General features: G+C 33.7%; 1 protein-coding gene across 1 annotated transcript; it reads left to right on the forward strand.

The window, feature by feature from the left end:
* The first annotated feature begins 277 nt into the window (after window positions 1-277).
* On the forward strand, window positions 278-11,566 carry LOC114311670 (putative inactive nicotinamidase At3g16190). The gene is made up of 5 exons (XM_028257805.2): window positions 278-496; window positions 588-701; window positions 2,792-3,026; window positions 3,118-3,234; window positions 9,287-11,566. Exons 1-5 carry the CDS (start codon window positions 434-436, stop codon window positions 9,358-9,360), a joined length of 603 nt encoding a protein of 200 aa, XP_028113606.1. The 5' UTR covers window positions 278-433; the 3' UTR covers window positions 9,361-11,566.
* Window positions 11,567-13,055: the final 1,489 nt, after the last annotated feature.

Genomic DNA, 13,055 nt, shown 5'->3' on the forward strand with positions numbered 1-13,055 from the left:
TTAATTTAAAATTAATTTAAAAAAAATCAAATCAAACAGACATAAGTATGTTACCCCATATACATGAAAATATAAATATAATAAGATATTATTGGATAACAACCTTATTAATTATATATTTTTGGATAACAACCTTATTAATTATTATTCCTGCTATATATTACATAAATATAATAAGATATTATTGGATAACAAAGATATTATTGGATGACAACCTTATTAATTATTATTCCTGATATATATTACATAAATCAACAACTAATACCATTGAAATAACACCCAACCTAATTAAAATTTCAAAAAACGTCCAATTTTTACACTGCCTTCTTAGGAGAGATTCCCCAAAGACGCAAAGTGACAGACGCAACGCAACGAAACGAATCTTTATCAACAACTCAACCCCCTGTCAGGAACCTCTGTTTGTGTCCCAAAAATGGCTTTTTCTTCGGATAATCATAAATCCAACAACACTGCACTTCTCGTCATAGATATGCAGGTCTCTCTTTCTCTCTTTCCTCTTAGCTTCAAATTTTAACCCAAACCCTTTTCTTAATTATTATTTTTTTTTTGGCGGGGTTTCTCTGCAGAAAGATTTCATTTTACCAGATGGTTTGATGCGTGTAGATGGTGGCCAATCTATTGTCCCCAACGTCATTAATGCCGTTGAATTTGCTCGACGCCGTGGCATCCTTGTAATTTGGGTACCTTTCTTCTCTTCAATCTTTTATATCACTTTAGGCGTTGTTTGAGGTGTCATAAATGAATGAGTGTACTTTCGACTTTTTAGACTAAAAAGTTTAAGAAAAAAATATAATTGTTTGGATTAATTTTTTGAATTTTTATGAAAAAATATGTATTAAAAAATTATATAAATTAGTGTGTAAGGAAAAATTAAGATTGAGAATTGTGTAGCCGTAATTTTTAACTTTTGATAAATGGTGCTGACTTTTTAATTTTTTAAATAACTTTTTAATTTTTTTTGACTTTGTCACCACATGCCAAACTTGGCCTTAGTTTCATACCTACTCTGTTAATTTATTTATTTTAATTGTTGTTTGGGATGTGCTAGAGGAAAAAAAAGATGTAGATTTGGGATAATTTTTTAATTTTTTAATAAAAAAATGTGTAATAAAATCAAAATGATCATTTTATCTTTTTAATTTTTTAACTTTTAACTTTTTGAATAATTAAATTCAAAGAATAAAATAATAATTTTGTGGTAGTGATCCCCACCACACACAAAAGCATAACTAACTGAAACAATTCGCATTTTAAGAAACTTCAATTGATAGGATGTAACACGGGAATTCACATTTTAAGCAAGCCTATGTTGTATTTGTAATTTACCCTCAAATTTTTTTATTTAATTTAATTTTAAGACTAAATTATAAATAAATTTACTTAAAATACAAATTGCCTATGTAATTCTTAAAATTACATTTCGCCCTTTGAAATTTTTAATTTCATAATAAATGGTCAATTTTATTAATAAATTATCAAGTCAATTACCTGTATTTAATGATGTCAAAAATATATTTTAAATAATAATTTAAGTAATTTATTATTTATAGGAGAGCAATTAGGAATTTTTTTTTTTAATTAATTCTGTTGAATAAAAAATTTTGACAATGGGATATTTGTAATTTTCCAAATTATGGAGGCAATTTCAAAAGTATATTTGTAATTTACCCCAATTTTTTTCGGTTGAATTTGTTCAATTAACCATGTTCATTTGTTATTTCACTCATAGTATGAGAATTTGTGTTGTGTGATTGTGTTAAGCTTTGTATTACACTATTTAATGTTTTCTGTATCCTTCTACTGAAAGTTTGATTAATAGCAAACCAAATTAAGTTAGAACTACCCTTTAGTGGATATTAGCTTTTCTATTATACAATTAATTATACTTTAGATTTATGAATAATATCTTAGGAGTAAAATATTGTCATGGCATGGCATGAAAAGGAAGTGGTGGATTTTAGTCTGATGGGTTGTTCCTAGCCTGTGTCAAAAAAAAAAAAAAAAAAAAGTCAAAAAATACGATGGCCAAACTACCCTGTAAGAATGATCAACCCGTTATGTATACGTTGCGGTTATAGAATGATGTTGAGATGGGTAATTAGATTTGAATAGTGAGATTCAACATTCCATATATAGTTTTATTATTGGTCGATGATAAATGTTAGTGATGATGTGTGTCATCATTGACGTGTATCATTGTAATATTGTCTTTTCCTTTTTTTGTAGGACTAGAGGGTGTGTGCACACGCGGTGTGTGTAAAATATTTACAACCCAATCACATTACTCGATCACTCAAATTCCTACATAAAAATTAATGTATATCTAACAAAAATTTTAAGAAGTGTGAAACTAAGGAAACAACTAATTCTAAATCACAATAACAACAATGAAAATTAAAAATAGGGAAGAAGAAACAGGAACGTCCTCTAACGTGGGATTCTTATTCAGTTGTTGAAGAAACTTTGAATTAACCTATATGCCCTTCAATACTTCAACTAACCGTTATAGTTATTGGACAATTTTGGAAATCAAAAAATGGTTACGCAACTTCAAAAAAGTGTCCGCACCAAATTGGAGAACACATAACAACCATCTACCCTTTGAGGTCGGAACAACAATATGAAATTAGAAGCTCAGATTTTGAATGCTGGATATACAGAACAACAATCTGAAGCTGTTATGTCATGATTTTCAATTTTTTTTTTTTGTGGTTACTGAAGTTGCGCTTCAGTTTCCTCTGGAAATGATCATTGAGAAATTTCAGTATAGGTTGTTCGCGAGCATGACCCACTTGGAAGGGATGTTGAGCTCTTCCGTCGGCACTTATACTCTGGTGAGAAAGCAGGGCCGACCTCGATGGGTAGTGTTGGTGCAGAATTGGTCGATGGCCTTGTGATTAAGGAAGAGGATTATAAGGTGGTGAAAACACGTTTTAGTGCATTCTTTGCTACGCACCTTAATTCATTTCTGAAGACTGCTGGGATAAATAGCTTAGTTGTCATTGGTAAATGCACTTTGTATTGTATTCTCTTATGTAGAATTCAGATTGTTGCTCTGTATACACAACTTCTAATTTCTGAGCTCTCTATTTCTAGGTGTTCAAACTCCAAACTGCATCAGACAGACTGTCTTTGATGCTGTAGCATTGGATTACAAAAATGTTACTGTTATTGTTGATGCCACAGCTGCTGCCACACCTGACATACATGGTGGTACGCATTTCTAATCTCTCTAGACTTTATCAGCGATCCTCTATGAAGAACGGATACGGGTACAAGTATTGATATGAGTATGCCGATACGGTAAAATTAAAAAAAATAGAGTACGAGTAAGGCTTGGTATGTTTGTAAAAAAAATATTTATTTTTAATTTGAAGTAATGCAAAAATTGATTAAATAGTTTAATTTGTTAAGATCCAATCTACAATTAACATTTAATGTCAAAAGTAAATGTATAAATTAAATTAAATATCATTATATTAAATAACTTACAAACCATGACTTAGTTTTAAAATCATGCTAACCATATAACTAAAAATAAAAAAGAAGTCTAGTGAAATGAATTTTATCTCTGTAATAAAAGAAAATATTGTTTTAATTGAAGTACGGTATGACTTAGGTATATATATACTTAGGTACGGATGGATACACCAAAAATTAATAAGAAAAAATTTAGGTACATGTTTTATATAAATCCTTTTGAGTTGGAGAAATGATTATGATTCTGGTGATTGATTTCTTCGTCACATCTCTTAACACACTAATTTTAGACATGTCCACAAAAGTGAAAACCACGTTGCATTAATTCGCCTCATGTTCGTATCCTTCTGCTTACTAATTGATATGTTGTGTTGAGCATTTATCATGTCATCAAGATTAAAAAAGTTACAAAGATTACATGTGAATTGCACCGGTTGTTTTTCTGGCAAGTACCTACGGTTATCAATTAGAATGGCATCTGAAGTGTCAAAAAGGGATTAGAGCAACAGGTGCAAACTTGAATGACTCAACTTCCTCCTAAAGACCTCCATTTTACTAATTGTTAAAGATGTGTGGAAAAAAAATCTAACCCACAATCTAAGAAGTATGGATACGGACACGGACACGAATACACGATATGATACAGATACATTAATTTTCAAAAAATACAGGATACGGTACGTAGGGGACACACATGAAATATGTAATTTTATATAAATATTATATGTTATATATATAAATATATCATTTAAAGATAATAAAAAATACAATATGACATTAATTCATATAAATCTATATGATTTTTATTTTATTATTATATCTTAAATTATTTTATTCAAACTTATAATTAGTTTGACATGTGTCTAATTAATAGACATATGTGTTTAAGAGATACAGGCGTGTGTTCTCTAAGTGTCCAAAGAGTGTTCAGATCTTTAAAAATATTAAAAAATAAGACACGTTTTGAAAAGTATCGAGAAAGTGTCCAAAGAGTATTGGCATCTGACACGGACATGACATGGATACGTCACTTTTTTAAAAGTGTTTGTACTTCTTAGCTCACAATAGATGATGAGGGGTTCAACGAAAGGTATGCCCCATAGATCAGCGAAACAAACCATTGTTTGCATTACCCAAACCAGTGGTTTCTGGCAGTTCAATCAAAGAAAATGTTAGAAAGAGAGAGAGAGATGAAATTCAGAAAGTATTGGGCAGGGTTGAGACATACCTTTCCTTCATGGATTGTCCCCTTTTTATAGTGATAGAAGTCTTGCCCTAATTATGTCATTTGGTGGGCTTCTTGGTTGGACTGGGACCATTATGCCGGCCTAATTGGGTCAGGCCCAGGGATGTCTCTATTGACCTAGCTCTTTTAAATTTTCTTTTGTATGAATGATTTCAAATTTGAGAGCAGACAGAGCATCTGTCGCAGTATTTGCTTTTGGATCACTACTATGGGCCTCTTTCTAGAACACCATTCATCAATCATATGGACGGCATTCATTACCATAATGACTCATGTCCTTTTTAGTCTTTTTCTAATCCTAATAGCAACTTCAACGATGACAATCTCCCTTTATGCATTAAATGATTTCAATGCACATGGCTGCACTATATAAAGTGGTTCCCAACTGAGGTTTTTTTTCCTTCTCATTGTTGTGCTGTTTATTTCTTAGGAAGCACGGATATAGATACGGGATACGGGTATGATACGATATAGATATGGCGATACGACAAAATATGAAAAATTAAAATATGAATACGGCGGAAATACGTTCATAAAAAATATTATTTTTATAATTTTTAGTAATGTAGCATATATAAAAATAAAGCCTAAAGCAAAAGACAACTTGATAAAAAAGAAAGATTCCTATAAAGCTGAGAGCCTTCAGGGTCAACAGCTTCAACTTGTTCTCTTTCATCAATGAATATCACAGCTTCCATATTTGGTTCATCAAGAGAAAACTTGCAATTTCAAATAAGCTTGCACCCTCCAATGAATCAAAAGCATCTTTACCAACATCCCATAACTTAGTTTCTTCTTCAATGTACTGTCGACTTCTCCTTGATAAGAGACGAAGATTATTGTGCACAAAAACCAAATCTTCAGCACGCTGTGGTGTCATTTTGTTTCTTTTCATGAAATGAATAAAGGAGTAGGTGCTCCAATTCCTTTCACAGCATGATGAGAAACATGGCTGGCCAAGCAATTTTAATGCTAAAGATTGAAGCATAGGAACAGGAGACCTATGTGTAAACCACCAAATAAGTGGATCTAATACTCCTCTATCAATCTTTGAGTCAAAATCTCCAAACATATCCAAACCTCCTCAAAACTTGGCATATTTCACATCTATAACCCTTCTCTCCTCTAAATTTGGAAAGTATTTCTTGAAGCACTTGTTTCTCATACTTGAAATTTCTTCATCTCTATGAGAAGGGACACAATTGGGATTTTCATTAAGCCACGTTGAACTATAATACCTAGATTACAATAGTAGAAAGTTTCAAAATTAAATTATGTTATTTATATTAAAAGACAAATGTGAACAAAGAAATCTAATTAGTAAGAGTATGAATTAAGTTATTACCTCGAATTCAAAGAATGTGCGAGGCAATGAAGATGAGTGTTACTTTTGGCCCACCTCTCAACTAGTATATTGTGCACAATGGAATAAAAGATTGATTCCTCATGATCTAGCTTCCCTTCATGCCTAAAGATGTTTGCCTTCACCTTTTCAATCATGGTGTCTCACATTTCATAGACTAAGTGAAGGCATGGTTTGTCAGTGTCACAAAACCAAAGCATCTCATAAATAGGCAATGTAAAAGACAAAATGTAATCAATCTTATCCCACCACAAATCATTCAATAATTTTTCCTTCACAGATGCTGCTTTCCCAGCATCGTCTTCTTGGTAAGAAACTCACTTGTCACTAATTACCATTGATTGGAGGCCACGCTTTATAAATTTAAACCTTTCGAACATGACAATGGCAGATGCAAAACGTGTGTTCCCGCAACAATAAGCAACTTCAAGAGTACGAATTCATTGAAAATAGCTAACTGTATAGAATGGTTCATGATGAAGTTTTTGATAAACATCACATCATCAACACAAAGTATGGTCCAGTAACATTCATCATAAGCAAAAACAGTACCCCCTGTTTCCTTTAGAGCACAAATATTCTTAAGAGCAATATTCAGTGTGTGAACTACACATGGTGTCCAAAAGACATTCGGGTACTTACTTCAATGAGTAAACCAGCTGCCCTACACACGGGAGCATTATTTGTAATGACTTAAATGACATTCTGATGTCCAACTTCTTCAATTGCTTGACTAATTAAGTTGGAAATAAAAAACTTGTCTTTGTGGTCACCTTCACAATTAACAGCTTTCAAGAACATTGCCCTAGCTTCTGATGCTCCCATAAAATTAATAAGGGGCCTTCTTTGAGAATCAGTCCACCCATCTAAAATAATACTCAACCCCTTTTCCTTCCATGATGCTCTAGTTGGCTCCAACGACCTCTTTATATTAGCCATTTCCTTTTGAAGCAATGTAGTCCTTAACAAGTTATAATCAAGTGGTACATAACTAGGAATTGGATTGTTGGCAGCAAATTGAAAAGCACTAACATAATATGGGTTCCTTGATAAATGAAAAGGTAACCTCGCTGAATAAAACATGCGAGCAATCTCAGAATGTAATTGTTCCCGAATAATAGGGTTGAATGCATTTTCTAGAGCAGAAGTTCCAGTAGCCTTTCTTTTTCTTGGCTTATACCCCTCCATTCTAAATCCTCCAATATCTAAATGCCCTGAACCTGTTGAAGTAGATTGGCAAGTGAAAGGTGGTAAAGGAATTTTTTTAGACATAGCCATCTTTAACCTCTTCTCAGCTTCTTCAATTTTCCTTTGCATTTCAGCAAGGTGTTGAGGAGTCACTTTGGGGCACACTCTAATTCCATGGCCAGAAAGTTTTAGCAAATGTGCATTAACCCTAAAGTATGACCCCTTATACTCATTTTGACAATAATTGCATTTAAACTTGGTATTACCACCTCCATCTCTCATTTTTTTTTCCATTTTTGTAACATAACACCAAAGAGGAGCATGATCATCTTCTTCCATTGGTATACCACTTGTTGAACCTAAACTTCCCGTACCCAAACTCATTTCCTAAAATTTATAAATTTGGTAAAGAAATAAAACAAAACATTAATGTATATAGTTATCTTTTGGCATGAACATCAAAAAAAAAAAAAAATAGCAATTCAATAAAACTTCAGCAATTTCAGCAATTCCAAAAATTCAACAATTCAATAAAATTTCAGCAATTCAAAAGAAAAAAAAAAAGACGTCACAAGGCTGAGAGAGTGAGATTGAGTGAGACAGAGAGACAATGTGTACTAGTAGTAGCTTAGCTTAGCTGCAAAAAAAAAAAAAGAAAAAAAAAATCAAAGGGGTTAGTTTAGTATAGTGAGACTGTAAGACGGAGAGACAGAGTGAGTGAGCGGGAGAGAGAGTGCGATTCAGTGAGACGGAGAGACAGAGTGAGCGAGAGGGAGAGAGAGATCGAGCGAGAGCGAGAGGAAGAGGAAGAGAGAGAGAGAGAGAGACAGAAAAGTGAGAGAGTGAGAGCGAGCAAGAGAGAGTGAGAGTGTCAGTGAGAGTGAGAGCGAGAGAGATGGACTGACCTTGATCAACGATGACGACTCGTCCTCTTCCTTGCTGTTGTTCGCAAATGGTGATGGAAACGATAGAGAAGATGACGCCGACTCTTGCTCTGTTCGGCTTGTTGCTGCTCCAGTGCTCGTGAGCTACCTAGGGTTTGTTTTTTGTTTTAGTTTAGATAATTTTTGTTATTTTACACTTTGACCCCATTATGAGTTTGTAAAATTATTTTTTCGTCCCGCCGTATCCTGAAAGTATCCGAGCATATCCTCATGTATCCTCACGTATTCCAAACGTATCCAAAATTCAAAAAATTTTTAAAAAAAAAGAAGGGATATTTTTTTGCCGTATCTGATACGTATCCCGCCGTATCGGACGCGTAGCCATATCCAATATGTATCCGACACACGTACGGGGGCCATTTTAGAGTATCCGTGCTTCATAGTATATTAGCCTTTTTTTTTGGGTTTTGAAATGTTAAATTTGTTCTTTTGTCATCAAACAATCACAGTTTTCAATTTTTTGTCTTTACTTTGTTCAATCATCTGCCGAATGGAATCGGTCCATTGTGGTCCAGTGGTTGGTATTTAGCAAGATTATTTTTGAATGAAATTGGCATTATTCGCTTGCACTATTGGCATGGTTTGAAGTTTTTTAATCTTTCTTTTTAATAACTATATATAATCATCACTGTCAACGTTGTTCAAAACATCTCGAGTGATACCAAGATATTGCAAGATTCCAATTTTTTTAATTATTTAAAATGAAATTAAAAATGGATTCAACAAATATTTTTGAATTTTTGGGTATTAACATAATCATAATCTTTTTTTTTTTTTTTTGAACGACATAATCATAATCTATTGGTGAGCACCTCTATGAGGTGGGCAGAAATTTTTTATAATACTTTCTGTCCAGTGGAAATGTGCCATGTGTCTTGCTACCTGACAGCTCTAGTTTCATTTACTACTAATGTATTTTAATTTCTTAGTTTTTCATAATTCACACTTACAGTAGTGTTTTTTTTACTGTTTTGAAGAATTCATGATACAAAAATAGCTTAGCTTGTATCAAGCCTTCGACTAACATCGAGCATTACGTTCCAGCAAACATTTTCGATATGAAAAATATTGGAGTTTCAACCCCAACATTGGAGGAATGGTGCGAGTCCAACGATTGATATATTTCACAACTGAATAAGGTGAGTCCCTTCTAATAACCCCCCCTAAACAGGTTGTATGTATGTACAGTTTAAGATGGTTTTCGCCATTTTTGCATGGGAAAAAAGGAAAGAGGGCACGCTTTGCTGATTTCTCCGTGGGGGTAAGCGCAGAACGGTTTATCTTAGTCACGAATGAACAAATATGTATATATAATTTTTGTGTGTGTGTGTGTGTGTTAATAATTGAATTGACATCTCAGTCATGCTCTTGAGCTGCTAGTTTTAAAAAACAAAATTTGTATTTGTTTCTTAAAGTATATTTCGACATTGCATACTTTCATATCTTAATGAGGTCATTTCTGCAGGGATTGAACTCCTCAGATAGTGCATGGAAGTTAATTGATGAATTGAAGCGGATGAAATGAACGAAAAACAGAAGGAAAACATGAACAATATAGAGAAGAAAAAAAAATTCTCTGAAATTTTATAATTTAAAAACAACTAAATAGTTCAAAGGCTTACTTTACTGCTCAATTTATACCAAACAATACTTGGTGATCAATTCACAATCTACACAAAGATTACATAAAACTCAAATATTGTCAAAAATAGTAGATTTGAGCTGGGCTCAAATTTGTAATCTAAAATATAAAAGAAGCTCAGGAAAAAAAACATGACTCAAAATGGATTTATTTAGGCCTTGAAATTAAGTATTTAAAATCTTTTCTAAAAAAAATTAGAAAATCAACAAAGCGTCCAAGCTTGCCTAACAAACTACTACAACTTTAATAAATACTATCAGAAAGGATATCAAACTTCTCTTTACAGGAGTTGAACCTGAAACTTTACAAAATCAACTTCTTTGAAAAATCAACAAACGATCAAACAGATCAAATTGTTTCATAAAGTTGTTATGAATTACCCGTGCATCATTAACTCTTGAAACAACTTTAGGCATTGTCTAATGGTAAATATAGCATCATTGAAAATGATGTCTGAAAAGGGTTTCGCTCGATAGAAACTGGTCCATGAGCAGCTACTTTGTTGATAGAAATCTATTAAGTATTTAGAAAATTGTGGATAAACCACCACCCAAATGAAATGATAAAGAGTCAACAAGGATGTGTGTTAGAAATTGGGCGCCCATGTGGCATGACCCTTAGAACCTTTTGGAATCCTATCCAAATAGGTTTTGAAATTGAATTCAAACCTATTTAGGATAACCACTCAAGATACAGATATTATCAGTTTTAACTGATATGGATAGATATAATAATATATTATATATCTGATATATGGTTATGGGTAACCAAGAGAGAAACAACGTATGATCTGTTTCTACCCATATACTGACTCTCTCCCACCAAACAACGATCAAGCCTTTTGCACTGTGATTTGTGTGGGTGATATTCAATCTGTGATATCACTCCACTGCTGGGTTGGTTTATCAGGATTCTGGAAGCACATGATTTATCCACGAGGTTCTATCATCTAAAGGTATGATCTGATTATTTTATTCGCTGCATGTTTTGTGTTTTGATTTACATTGGTATCAGAGCCATTGATGGATATTTTCGTGTTTGTTTTTAATCATGTGTATATTTTACATGTGTATGTTTACATTATATACATGAATGTTTGTAAAGAAAAAAAAATCTACTTTGATTAGATTAAGAGCATAAATATTTTTTTATATTCATTAATGTCTTTTTTTCATACCATAAACGGTTTTATTTTGAAAAAGGAGTCCGGCAGTACAAAAATCAGACCAGAAAACACCCGGGAAGGCGGCGCGTGTGATTCACGCGCGGTATGACGCCTCCCAGCAGCGCCACGCGCCACCACGCGCAGCCACGCGCTCCCACGCGCCGGAAGCCCTGCTGACGGGGCTGCACGCGCCATCACGTGCGCGTCAGCGGCGCTGTCCACGCGCACGCCATCCGCGCCTCCCACGCGCGCCGCGTGCTAGAGCCGAGCATCGAGCCGCGGGCTGAGCCGCGCCGAGCCGCTCCTTGAGCTGACTCGCGCCGAGTTGCGCTGAGCGGCGCCGAGCCGAGCCGAGCCGAGCCGAGCCGTTTTTCCCGCCTGGCTTGGCTCTAAGGCTCTGTTTGTTTGTTTTTAATTCTGAATTGCGTTAATTGGCCATAATTTATTTGTTATAACTTTGTTTTAAGCATGGTTGGTACCGTTAGACTCAGAATTAATTTTTCTACATTCTGTAAAATTTTGAAAATTTTATAAAAATAAAAAATATTTTTCCTGAAATAATAATGCATTATTTTTGCTTTAAAATGCATCTGGTGTTGCATGATTAAATTTCTGGGGCTGAATTTTTTATTGTAGACTATTGATATAGTTTACTATTTACTGGTATAGTTATAGCATTTTATCAGATTCTGGAATATTTATTTCTGATTTTATGTGTGTTTATTAGTTATTTAAAATTCCAGAAAATACCAGAAAATTCCAGAAAATTTCAGGATGATGTACTTTCTGTTATGGCATAATTTAAATATTTAATACAACATATTTTTTTTAGAGTTTGTAATATGTTGTAATTAGAGGAGCATGATTATTTATTTATTTATTTATTAAAATTCCATTATTAAATGAATATAGCATGAGTTATTTGTAAATTTACATTAAGATGCTATTGTATGGAATTTATCATGCTTTGTAAATGCCATAGTCAGTGGGAGGTTATTCGGTTGAGAGAAATCTTTGTAGATTAACTCCCGAAAACCAATATTTTGCGCATAAATTAAATTAAATTTTGGATAATTGTCACCTGTGGCGCAAGAGATGATTACGAGCATAGCGGATTTTCGATCTTGCAACTTGTGTAATATTGTCACTATTTAATTTAGATTTTTGTGGCAAAATTATATTATGCTAATCAAATTAATCCCAATGCGAATTTCTCTCTAAATTGATTTAACTTATGGAAGTTAATTTGATTGACCTAACTTAGTAGAGATGTTCAAATGTGAACAAACTAATCCCATTCTTTAGATGAGCAAAAGTCTTGGAGACTTTAGGTCAAACCTTAATTGAGCCAAAGTAAGGAAACATGACTCAAAGTCGCCATGGTTTTGGTGCCTTGTTTGGCACAATAAAAACTAATGTGTGCGCTATGGTTAGCAGCATACTACGTAGTTTTGGTTGGCGAGTTTTGGAGTTATGAAATTAGTAAGCCCTCAATAGATCAGTATATGATCTTGACTAATGAGCTGCGCGGATTGACTTTGTAATTTGATTTGTAAATAATGTTACATCATTGGATGAAGTAACATTTAAGAGTCACGTCATCCTAGAAATGCGAACTTAAATAAATTAGTCATTAAGTGTAAGACGAGTAGCCAGTATGAGCAGTGTTTTGCTCTCTACCCAATTATTGGGAGTTGGATGGAGCAAAATTTCATGCACTATAATAGTGTGCGTTGAAATATCACGTGAAGTTAAAAGATTAGCGCTTAGAAGCTGCAAAATTTATTAACACTAAGTGAAAAGATTAGCGCTTAGTGGCTGCAAAATCTATTAGCATTGCCAACTTGTCTAAGTCTGGACACTTACTGTTTCCACACTTGAGTGTGAGACATGAGGAGGGGCTTCTTTGTACAATTCCTTAGCTAGGCTAACGTTTTTTTAATAACGTTTAACACTAAGCGCAAACGTTGCGGCATAGTGATGAAAAGGTCAAGGCCGACAAGGTT

The sequence above is a fragment of the Camellia sinensis genome, chromosome 15 (assembly GCF_055761805.1).
Source record: "Camellia sinensis isolate YWXY chromosome 15, ASM5576180v1, whole genome shotgun sequence".
In the NCBI taxonomy this organism is placed as follows: domain Eukaryota; kingdom Viridiplantae; phylum Streptophyta; class Magnoliopsida; order Ericales; family Theaceae; genus Camellia; species Camellia sinensis.

What these genes read in the sequence shown, in the direction of transcription:
- LOC114311670 (XM_028257805.2), top strand. Translation starts at nt 434, where the DNA reads ATGGCTTTTTCTTCGGATAATCATAAATCCAACAACACTGCACTTCTC. An exon ending in TTCTCGTCATAGATATGCAG is followed by an intron (nt 497 to 587) that starts GTCTCTCTTTCT and finishes GTTTCTCTGCAG; the next exon opens with AAAGATTTCATTTTACCAGA. An exon ending in GTGGCATCCTTGTAATTTGG is followed by an intron (nt 702 to 2,791) that starts GTACCTTTCTTC and finishes ATTTCAGTATAG; the next exon opens with GTTGTTCGCGAGCATGACCC.